Source organism: Molothrus aeneus, chromosome 3 (genome assembly GCF_037042795.1).
Source record: "Molothrus aeneus isolate 106 chromosome 3, BPBGC_Maene_1.0, whole genome shotgun sequence".
NCBI classification, from domain to species: Eukaryota; Metazoa; Chordata; class Aves; order Passeriformes; family Icteridae; genus Molothrus; species Molothrus aeneus.
In genome coordinates, this window is record NC_089648.1 from 14,841,132 (window position 1) to 14,852,665 (window position 11,534).

At 39.6% G+C, this 11,534-nt stretch overlaps 1 protein-coding gene across 1 annotated transcript; it reads right to left on the bottom strand.

Moving 5' to 3' along the window:
- Positions 1 to 1,857: 1,857 nt before the first annotated feature.
- On the bottom strand, positions 1,858 to 11,207 carry ETAA1 (ETAA1 activator of ATR kinase). The gene is made up of 6 exons (XM_066547807.1): positions 11,023 to 11,207; positions 9,340 to 9,477; positions 8,997 to 9,073; positions 7,344 to 7,462; positions 4,904 to 7,044; positions 1,858 to 3,116 (listed from the first exon to the last, which is right to left on the bottom strand). The coding sequence occupies exons 1-6, from the start codon at positions 11,204 to 11,206 to the stop codon at positions 3,001 to 3,003; spliced, it is 2,775 nt and encodes a 924-aa protein (XP_066403904.1). The 5' UTR covers position 11,207; the 3' UTR covers positions 1,858 to 3,000.
- Between the last annotated feature and the right edge of the window lie 327 nt (positions 11,208 to 11,534).

Genomic DNA, 11,534 nt, shown 5'->3' on the forward strand with positions numbered 1-11,534 from the left:
TACTAGTGGGCCACCAGAACTCACCAGGAAGCACAAAGGATGCTGAGCACAACCTGTAAAATCCGTGGGGTCATGAGCCTGCTGCTCAACGTTCTTTCTCAGTGGTGAGGGGACAAAGCAAGTCAAGTGACAAAAAGAAGTAATTCTATTCAGTTTGTTAACTGAGAGATGGTATAGCAGGGCATTTGGGGATAGTCAGGCCATGACCAAAAAACCATGGCAGTTTGTCTCACCATCAAAAAATAGGCACTTATTAAAAGTAAAATAAATAACAAATAAATAACAAAGTCTCTCCATCATGATTAGTTTAAAAGCAGAGGGCAATAAATTGCATTTACCTCACTATCAAAATTGGTATGTGTCACACTGACCAGCAGATTCTTTAAATATGGTTTAAATAAGCACCACATAGGAAGTACTTGAATGGGTAAGAAGTGACAATTGGTAAAAATGGAGTTTTTGGAGTCTCACTGCATTGGAAAGTTTGCAAGGGGTTCTTTCCACACGCTCCATGGAAAGAGCATTCCCCTTGTCATACACGGAACTCTTATTTTACAGCACTGACACTCATGATAAAGGGTGAGCCAGTATATTTTGGCCAGTATATTCAAGGACAGAGCAGTGGTGGCATTTTAGGTGGGCAGCTCCAGGACCTTTCTATTGTGGATGCTGAGAAAATCAGCAGTTAGCTGGTTTTAAACTTTCTGAGTTTGCTCAACAACACACAGTGTTCAGGCTGTGTCATTTCCATGCAGAGCTTGGGGAACTATAATGTGGTTAGCCTGTATTATTTATCCTTTATTTACCCCCATTTCAAGCCTGATTAAAAGTCAGTCCTTTCACATCACAGAATGAAACCTTCCTAAAAAAAACACTCAACATGTACAGCTCCTTCCTTTCATCTTCTCAAATTGTAATTAACAAAATTATTCCTGAAAACAAAATTTACCCTGGTTTCTTTACAGAATTGTATCTGGGGAAACATACTGGGAAGGGAATGATGGTTAAGCTGAACACTGTTGTAGCAAAAGCCTCTCTTTTATCTTTCTCAATTTAACATTCTCGTGCATCAGTACCTTAAAAGCCACTTTTGTAACTCTCATATTTAATACTGATGGTAGTAGCCTTTTCTCATTGCCTTTTGCTTGACATCTGGCCTGTTACCTGATTGTGGTGTTCTAGGAGAGTCTAAACTAAGAAAAGCATACCTCAGATACACAGAGCAAATTATATTGTCTGGATAAATCAAATTTCTCCAATAGCTGCTGTTTGGGGTTTACATATTTTGGCGTTTATTTGGCATATGAACATGCAAATCTTTTAAACACAAAACTGCCAGCAGAGGCTTGATGATACAACAAAATCTTTCTATTTCTTGGTATGTTAGCTGTGGAGGGTATTATGATGAACTTCTTTGAAAAGCTGAAAAATGTTTTTTCTGGGTTAATTTTCAGTCAGATCAGTAAATGAATCCAACTTATCATATATTGCTCAACAGTAGCAGGGGAGGGAGCTGCAGCCACAGACTATAATGCTTACTGGGCACCTGCACGGGCTTTGGTGACCTTAATCAACTGACACTGATCCCACAGTGGTTAATACAAGCAAAAAGACCCCAGGTAAATACTTCAGGACTGCACTGCAGCTGGTTGTATGTTGAAACAGTTTGTCCATCAAGGACTGTTAGCTTAAATGGATCAAAGGAAGCACTTTGTCACCACTATGGGTAGAAAACTGAGGTATCGAGTAATTAGGGAAATTACCAAGTGAGGGCTTCAGGTAAAGCCCATATGGAATCCCCATTTCACTCCCTTTTACCAGTTTCTGTAGTAGAGTATTTTCAAAAACAGACTAGAAAAATGTGAAAAAAAGTTTAATGATGACTTACAAATATACAATACTTACATTTTCAAGAGTTACAAAAACGGCATACTACAGAAACCAAAAGCGTCCCCCAACCTTTGGAGGAACATTTCCTAGTTACTTATTTACAAAGAAAAATTACAGTCACTTTTCATAGTGTCACATGTTTACATATAAATATTTCTCAGTTGAAAAATATCTTGCAGCTTACCCAGAAGCAGTTTTCGCAGTCTGAGCCCTACATCATCTATCAGATGAAAAATTCTATCACACCCTTAAGCTGACATGACACAGCATTCTTATAATTTAACCTTTGTTAATTTAGCCTTTGTTTGAAAATATGTACAACCAAGATGGCTAAAATGAGGCATAGTTGAGATTTCACCTGATGTATTATGTATTGCTCATGATTTGGTAAAATGGCATAGGCTACCTTTTTTAATTAGGTTGGTGATGTGACTTTAGAAAAAGGTGGTCTAATTTCCTTAAGGTATTTATAAGTTCTTCCTGAAAGGAATTTAAAAGAATATAACATGTCCTCTGCAGGACACTTTTTCACATAATGAAACTTCTGTAATAAATTCTTCCTTCTCTATGTACAGTTCTTACTCCTAGTAAGAGACAAACTGAGCACATTTTCCAAAGTCTGTTCATTTCCATCATTTTTTTGATGTTGTATGTTTCTTAGATTGTAGTTTATTTAACTCAACATTTTAAAACTTTCTTCTACCTGAGAGCAAACATTAGTATTTCTTAGTCTGTGTGTACTTGAGAGTCTTGTTATAGATTAGAATACTTGCTGTAATACAGCCAAAACACATCCAGTCTGTTTTTGACACTTTCATTATGTGAGTAAACCAATATTTTCATGATTTTCAGACAATATAATTTCAACATGTGACCTCAACAGAATTTTCATCTAGCTGAATGGAGTTTGGGACTACACATTTATAACTGATTGCTTTTAATTAAAACTAAGTACTTCCAGAGTATTATAGTTCAGTTCCAGATCTTTTTATATTCAAAACCAGAAAATACATGCCATCAATAGCTGTGAACAGAGTTCAAAAAGTGTCTTCCAGCATTACAGTATTTCCCTACCAAAAGCTTACTCCACAGACAAAATACACTCCAAGTTCAAGCATCTTTAAAGAATGCCTGTGTTCTGGACTTTCTTCGTGCAAGAGCTTCTTGTTTTTTTCTTTCAATCTCCTCTTGAGAACATTTTCTATTTTTTTGTTCTACCACAGACACTGTAAATAAAAAAAAACATGTATTAGGAGCTTCAGGTTTGTTCAATAAGTATTTTAACTTAGCCATTTCCAGTGTTTGAAGATCTATGGCAGGAGGACACTATTCTGATACACTGGGCACCCAAGTTAAAAAAGGCTCATCTATCCTGTCCCCTAGGCAGGAAGGGGGAAAGATGCATGACCTTTGTAGTGCTACTGATTACTACCTCCCAATGAAAACACTGGGATGCACACATTTGCTTCAAGGAAACTTTACTTGGGTGCCCTTCAAGTGAACCTTATGACATCAGAGTCAACATAGGAGATGGTGATGGGTTAAGAAAATTAAGGCTATCAGAGTGAAAAGGGCTCTACAATTTAGTGAGTTAGGCAGAGATATGAACATGGAGATATTATAGATACAGGGGTCAGATACAGTACCGGTGTCACACAAATAAAACAAGATAGATTGAAAAAAGGTCAAAAGTAGCAATAAAAATTGGCAAAGGAGACAAGAACATGATAGCTAAGCATAGCATTTTATATGGTGTGTTACAGAACTATAAATTCCCATACTATAAAATCCTGACCTCACTGGAACAAACAGGAACACTCCTTGAACATATCAATAATTTTACCATTTTTTATACACCAATTTCCAATTAATGTATTTTTAATAAGTATTCGAAGTGAATAAATAGAACAAAGAGTATATTTGCTCACAAAAGTGTCCATGAAAAATTAAATAGCAATTTTCAAAAGGACCATTTAATATCAATTTTTTTGTTAACGCCCTTTCCCTTAAAATTTAAGATGAAGCAAGCTATGGTTTATCTGTACAGAAAATCTATGCTATCTTCATTCATTCCCTTTCTCTCTAGAACATTCCACAGAATAACTAGTTATCTCTCTGCTTTTTTCCCCTCATAATCCAAAATTGCTACTTTCCATTTATATGCTTCTCTGCTGGGGAAGAAACATAAAATATTCATTCTTCAATAATTGATTGTTTTGTTGCTTTTGCAACACTGCTTCTTTATAATGGAGGTTAATACAGGACACTTTTAAAGGCATGTTTTATCAGAATAAATATTGATTAAAACTTTGCCAAGCTGTGAGATCAAGTAAAAATAAGACTGACTGGTACTTGACTGGTTCTCCATTTCCCCAGTAAGTAACACTGAGCATGGACTATTACTGATGGTCTCTTGGGAATAAAGAAGTGACTGACCTCTCTTCTGGATGAAAGGGCATCTTAGTATTTAGACTGATAACACAACAATATTTCACTGGCAATTTCAGCCACAGAGCAAACAACAGAGGCTGAGCTCTGAAAAGTATCAAGTGATTTGAGGTTCCAAATTCCAGGTGTACAGTAGTATAAAGAAACTGGCATTCCGTATCACCTGGTGTCTTCTTCCCCTGTCCCATCATTAACTAGGGTTTTACTATGCATCAAAATACCAGTATTTTTAAGTAATGGTTTAAGAAAATGGTATGCTGAGGGCTGCATCAGCCTATAATTGATCCTAGGGAACCTGAGTGTCTATGGAGAGAGGGTGTGAGGTATTTAGAGAAGTGGAAGGGAAACAGGTGTCCTGAAGGACAGGAATTCAAGATATGCATCAAGACAATTTAATTTTTGAGAAAATGAAGTCCAGATTCTCCTTAGAACATCTGGTAGCACCTCAACTGAATAGATGAATACTGAAGCCTGTTTTAAGCTGCAGTACAGTATGAATTTCTCTGACATTCTGACTACAGAAAGGGAACAAACGGTCTAACAGTGATACAATAAAGACAAATACCTGATGTAGTCTGTGCAAATGACTCTGAAAGATGCCTCTTGAAAGGTGATTTCTTATTGTCAAGCTTGCGGTGCAAAGTGACATTCACCTGATTCTTGCTTCCTTCCAAATCCTGCAGAGTAATTCCAATGCCAGAATGATTCCCTGAACTTTCAGACCCTACATGATGACCACCCTGAGAATTGTTAATCTTTTGGAACTTAAACTTTGAAGGCACAAGTGAAGTTTTGTTTCCAGAGGTGCTACTTGGAATCTTTCCCGCATTATACAAGAAATGTGAGCTGTCGAGTGCTTTTCTACTAAAAATATCTACTGCATTAACAGGACTTACTTCAGAACCTGTCTCTCCTGCTGGCACAGAATTTGACCTGTACCATTTCCCTGAAACAGTCTTTGCAGTATCTTCAGAAGTATCTTGATTACAGTTTTTAGGGAGTGTGTATTTACACTCCACAGAAGGACCCGAGATCGCAGTCAGAGGATTTGAGATGTTCTTACAGTTCATGACATGACCTGTTGTGGCCAGCCCATGCACTGTCTTTGATGAATTCCTACAGGCATCATTTAGTGAGAGAGCCTCTTGTTTTGCATTCGTTTTTTGCACCAAGAGGAGATTGGGTAGTCCTTGTTTAGATGCTGGGAAACTGTTATCAGCATTTGATCTGGAATTAATACTACCTCCTTGAATAGTTTTATTTTTTTCATTTCCTTGTTTAACATCCTGGCTTTGAGTTTGCTTTTCTATATCATCACACACCTGATATAACAATTCATCATCCTCACAGTTTGCATCCCAAAGACTATCAGATCCACAAAACATACCTAGTATCTCATCAGAGAATTTCGGTTCATTCCAGTCATCAAATGACAGAGGACATTTTTTTGGTATTTCAACTTGATTTGAGTGACCTGTATTACCTTGGTTAACCACTTTGGCTAGACCATTAGGTTTCATCTTGGTAGAAACACTGGATGACTGACAGGAAATAGTATGAGTGTTATTCCCAGGTTTTCCTGCTGATTGTCTGTGAGGATTAAATCTTGAAGGAAAAAGAAGAAGAGCATCGCTTTTAGGCTTAGTAGATTCGTTTCCAGTCTCCATTTCAGATTGCACTGAAACAGGAATATGGTTCAAATCACTGTTTTGGGTACTCTTCCAAACAGATTTAGTTTTATCTGGTTTAACATCACATTTACCATGCAAGGCCTTGGTCTCTGTCTTGGCGTTTTCTGTCTTACATGGCTTTTGTAAAGACCATGATTTTACATGTTGTGAGTTTTTACTAGAATGTTTCAAAGGTGAATACTGCAAACAGTTAGATTTGCTCATAGTCCCCAAAAGCGTTACTGAATTGCCACTACTTCTTTGCTTTACTCTGCTAGCATCACTGAAATCATGCACAAATGGATTTGCAGGAATTTGTGGTGGTTCTTCAGTACTTAGCAATTCAGGATTTTGGGTTATTTGCATCACAAAAGAGTCGTCTGCCAAAAGATCTGTATCCCAGTCATCAAAGTCATCATTAACTACTCCAGCAAGCTTAGCAGAGGCTACCAATTGTGTCTTCAAAGAAGGAGGATTTTTTTTGGTCAGGGTGTCAGTATCAGCTTTTGGTACAGTCTGGTCCATGCTTCCTACTGCAAACAGAGTATCTTTTTGATATGCCTCGGAATTACCATGCTGTGTCTCTTCAACTTTCTCAGGAAGATTCTCCTCCTCCAACGTACTTTTAATTTTATGAAAACTATTATTTAAAGAAATATCTGACAGTCCTTGGCTCAACTGTCCGCTGCACTTCTGGGTAGAAGAGTCAAAAAGAGCATGAAGGGCTACTTCAGCCTCAAGGTCTACAGACTTTTGACTGCTGGACTGACAGGGCTCTGCCACAGGGATGCCAATGCCCTGTCCAACTGGTTTCAGGGACGCAGTAGGATCTGCTTCAGATCCTTCACCAAGGAGTGATTTCTGGTTCTTCGTATTTATTTCATCTTTAGAATTACTTGAAGACTCTGAGGTGCTCTGGATGAAGTTGTGACCAAGCTTCTCCTGTTCCTGAACAGCATCTAACTCTACTAGATTTTTATCAAACTCCTTAGCCAATTTCATGAGTTCCTCTTCAGGATTTTTTATTTTAAGATCTCTGGATTAAAAAGAAAATACAGAAAATAAAGTCAGAGCTACTGAGAAAGTTTGGCCAAGTTCAGTTACATGACCCTATGAGCTGCTCATTCTATAGTTTAACAACTACAAAGGTATGACTAAATCCCACTGCTTCCAATATGCAGTCAATATACACCCCCTGCAAGAAGACATAACAAGCCCACAGTTAAAAGCATTCTATATGCTAATGTACAATTATATGGTTCACTATACATAGAAGACCACATAATCTTTTCATGAAAGTCCAGCTATGATGAGCAAGAAAAAACTGTAACTTACCTTGTACAACTTAACTTTGTCCTAGCTCGCCCTTTTACTACTATAGGTGTACAGGGGATAGCATCCTCACCAATCCATGTTCCTAAAAGGGAGTCTTCATTACAGCCTGCTTTTTCATCCTGAATAATTAGATTTATTCAGGAAATTAGAAATTAGATTATTAATTTATTTAGAAATTTATTTCAGATAAAGACTGGATTAGACACACATCTTACATGAGTTAAAAGTTGCTTAACTAAATAAACTGGATAAAGCCTGTTGAAAAGCACAGATAAGAGCAAAAACAAGTTAAGTGAGATTACTGCAACATTGTCCACTGATAGTTGCATCACTTTAAGTATATCAATTTAAAGCAGAACTTCAATTAAAATAACTGAATTATACTTTTGGCATGCAAGTCTAGTAGTCTAATTCAGGTTTACACACATTCATGTTACAAGCAGTCATCTAGTTTACTTTAGTATACTACTAAGGAGCTCGCTGAGGCCAGCAGCACAAACAAATTAGAGACCTTAAAATAAATTACATTCTGTATGCTTACAGAGAAAAATCTGACTTCTTCCACTACAACTAATTTACAAAAAGAGCCTTTAAACAGAATTAAGTGACATTTAGAAACTAAATGAAATTGTTTCAGAGCTTCAAAGTTCAGGCTTGAATTTGAATTCTGAAATGAAGGAGATACAATACTGTGATGAATTGTTTAGAGGGGCAGAGCAATGGGATGTAGGAAATTACTGTGTGTAAGCCAGCAAAAGTAATTTGAACTATACTAACTAGGGTAGTTTTAAATAGGTTATCTTATTCTTAGTAAATTTAACATTTTTTAAAATTTATTTTTGTTTAAAAAAGAATATAAGCAGCAGATTACATTTATGGCAGAACTGTAATTATTTAAAAGGCATGCAGTGGCACTCCTTATCAATGACTTTCCAATTCTTTTAGTAAAATTTATCACAAATACGCTAAACAGTAAAGATATTTTAAACAGCCCTGTCAAAAAAGCAGGCATGTTTTGCAAGCTAAATACTACAGATCTATTTTAGGAATTAAATGTTTTCTTCTTGTACTTAAAATGCAACAGAACTTTGGTTTTGACTTTCTGGGCTGTGGACATCAGGTTCATGGCAAGAGGGAAAGGGCAAGAGATACTGGGGTAAAGAGGAAAATTATTTATAGTATTGAAGCAAGGTTACTATGTTTATATTACTGCAAAATATCTCTCATCTTGGTCATCAAAAATCAGCATTGTAAATCAGCAGTCAATCAAGACTCTTCAAAATGCTTAAAAACAACTGCCAAGTCAATCTAGTATTTGAAAAAACTCTTACCTTTTAACAGATGAGTAATTAAGGGTAAATAAACAGTATTCTTAAGACCAAGGGCAGCAATTTGCATTCTGAAAGTAAAGCTTTCCAAAATAGAGCTGCTGCAAGTCTCTTCATGTGCCCTTTTCTACAGCATCTGTGACTCACACAACAATCAGTAAATGCTATGCTTACTATTTTAATTCAATCCCGTTCTATAAACTAGTTTTCTACATGCCCAACTCTTACCATGACACTACTGTAACTAAAACAAGGCTAAGGCTGAAACACTACTCTCTTTTGATTAGTGCACATGCACAGCATTGTTTTAGAAAGTTACGATTACCTGAGGAGCAATACGATTAACAATTTCCGAAATTTCTACCGCGCATCTACTGGTAGTCTGCTTGCTTTTTCCATTGCCTATGAAAACAAACAAACTTCTTGAAATTTTGAATAATCTATCCAGTTTATGAAGTGCAGTACATCTCAAATAATTCAAATAAACCTATAGACATGGGAGCTTGATTCAGTGCTGTATTGAAGAATTTATGGGTTTTTAATGAAAGTAAAATCAAACAATCATTATAAGAGAAAATAACCTTTTTCCAATAAATCGTTTATAACTTTTGCTACACTCCCACTGCATGCCTCAAACAGATGCCCTGAAGTCTGGATTTTAGTATTACCTAATCTGTGTGCAACTGGTGAATGAGAATCCCAAAAGATTTCTTGCTGTGTCTCAGTGTCATTAATAGGAGAGCTGAAAGTAGGTATTCGGGATTTTCTACTCAATGATCTCTTTGGTGTTTTATGTAAACATGGTTCTGTGTAAAAAGAAAGAGGATCTTTATTAGAAAACAACAAATAAGAGGCAAAAATCACTTAAAACACAGAACAGGTCAAGGCAAAAGAAGATGCATTAGGAACATCAAGAATAACAATCAAGTTCACACTCACCAGGATTCCTTTACTCACAACAGGAATACTGTACAAAACTAGACATGAAATACAGGACTCTTAGCTTTGCCAATCATATCTCCACAGAGATAAGAGAAAATTACATGATACTGACACCTTTCCACCCAAGATCCGATTGTAAGGTTGTCAGTTCTTACATTGACTTAATCTTATGTTAAGAGAAAAATTATGTATACCTCTATAAGAGAATATTTTGTATTCTTGCTTGCTTTGTGTCTTTCACCCAAACTCTGAGCTGAACTACTATTTTAATGGGCATCCAAACTATTCTGGGTCATAACCTACATTTGTCTATATTTCCTCCCCTGGGCCCTTCCAGCTAGGACTATTAAAAGCAGGAATGTAGGTATACAAAACCTGCTTGCAACTGCCTTTGATCAATAAGTGAACTAAACACCCTAAGTGAAACTCAGCTAGTCACCCCTACCCTTTAGAAATGATGCTGTAGATGTGAAAGCCTACAGAAATAATTTAGAAGATGCTATTACTATGGGAGGAACATCTTAGAGGATGTTTTACCCTGAAGTGCCTAGCATGGCCATAAAGGTTTTATCCTCTCCTCAGTTAGTTCTCAGTATTTGCTGTGGGAATCACAGAATACGTCAGGGTGGAAGGCACCACAGTGGGTCACCTTGTCCAACCTCCCCCTCAAACAGGGTCATCCCAGAGCACACACCACAGGATTGTGACCAGGTAGTTCTGGAATATCTCTCCACACTACCTGGGACCAGGTAGTTCTGGAATATCCACACTCTCTCTGGGCAACCCGTTCCAGTGCACGGTCACCATATAGTACAGATCTTCCTTATATTTAGGTGGAACTTCTTGTGCATCATTTTCTGCCTGTTTCTTATGCTAGTGCTCAGCACCACTGAGAATAGCCTGGTCCATCCTCTTTGCACCCTGCCTTTAGATATTTACACAGATTGATGATGTGCCCTGTTTTCTCTTTGCAAGGCTAAACAGATCCAACTCCCTCAGCTTTTCCTCATAAAAGACATTCTCCAAACCACTAACCAACTTTGTAGCTCTCTGATGGACCTGTTCCAGGAACTCCATGTCTCTTGTCCTGAGGAGCTCAGAACTGGTCACAGTATTCCAAATGTGGCCTCACCAGGGCTGAACAGAGGAGCAGGCACACCTGCCTTGCCCTGCTGGCAATGCTCTTCTTAACGTACACCAGGTACGTACACGTTAAGGCTTGCCTGGCCCCCGGGGCACACTGGCTCAGCCTGCCCTTGACAGTAACAGCCCCTTCCCAGGGCACGCGAGCCGGGCGAGCTGAGATTTAGACCGCACCAACCCCTCCTCACGGCTCAGCCGCGCCTCCCCCGCGGATTGCGAGAGACGGTGGGCAGGGCCGGGGCCCCCAGGGGCCGCTCCCGCCGTACCTGCAGCGCGGGGCGAGCACACCGCCGCCTCCCCGGCGGGCAGGCCTCGGCTCGCACCACGTTCCACCGGCCCCTCCTCCGCGGGGAGCTCCGCCCGCCGCCGCGTCAGCTGCTCCTCGCCCCCGCTGCGCCTCCTCAGGGCGGCGGGCCCGAGGGACAGCCCCCTCCGCCGGCTACTGGGCATGGCGGCCGCTACGGCGGCACCGCACCGGTCCCGCTACCGACGGCACCGCCATTTTGCCGGGCTCGCGAGACCACCGCCAATTGGCCGCCGCCGTGCCGCCTCAAGCGGCCATTGGCCCCGCGCTGTGGAGGCGGGCGGATGGACGGGCTTTCGGAAGCGGCGGAGAACTGAGGCCCCGCCCCGCCGGCCGTGAGGCGCCGCCGGGTCCTCCTGCCCCGCGCTGCCGCCACCGTAGAGCGGTGACACCCGGCTGTCCCTAGAGCTGGGGGAGGAAAAGTTCAGCCATGGGCAGAGAGGCAGGATGTGCCCTCCTGCGGACTCTTGCTGT

Excerpts from the sequence above, each read along its gene's own strand:
- ETAA1 (XM_066547807.1), bottom strand. The coding sequence starts at position 11,206 with ATGCCCAGTAGCCGGCGGAGGGGGCTGTCCCTCGGGCCCGCCGCCCTG. Across the intron at positions 7,463-8,996 it reads TTAATCGTATTGCTCCTCAG|GATGAAAAAGCAGGCTGTAA; the intron begins GTAATCGTAACT and ends CTAATTATTCAG. Across the intron at positions 3,117-4,903 it reads ATTTGCACAGACTACATCAG|TGTCTGTGGTAGAACAAAAA; the intron begins GTATTTGTCTTT and ends TTTTATTTACAG.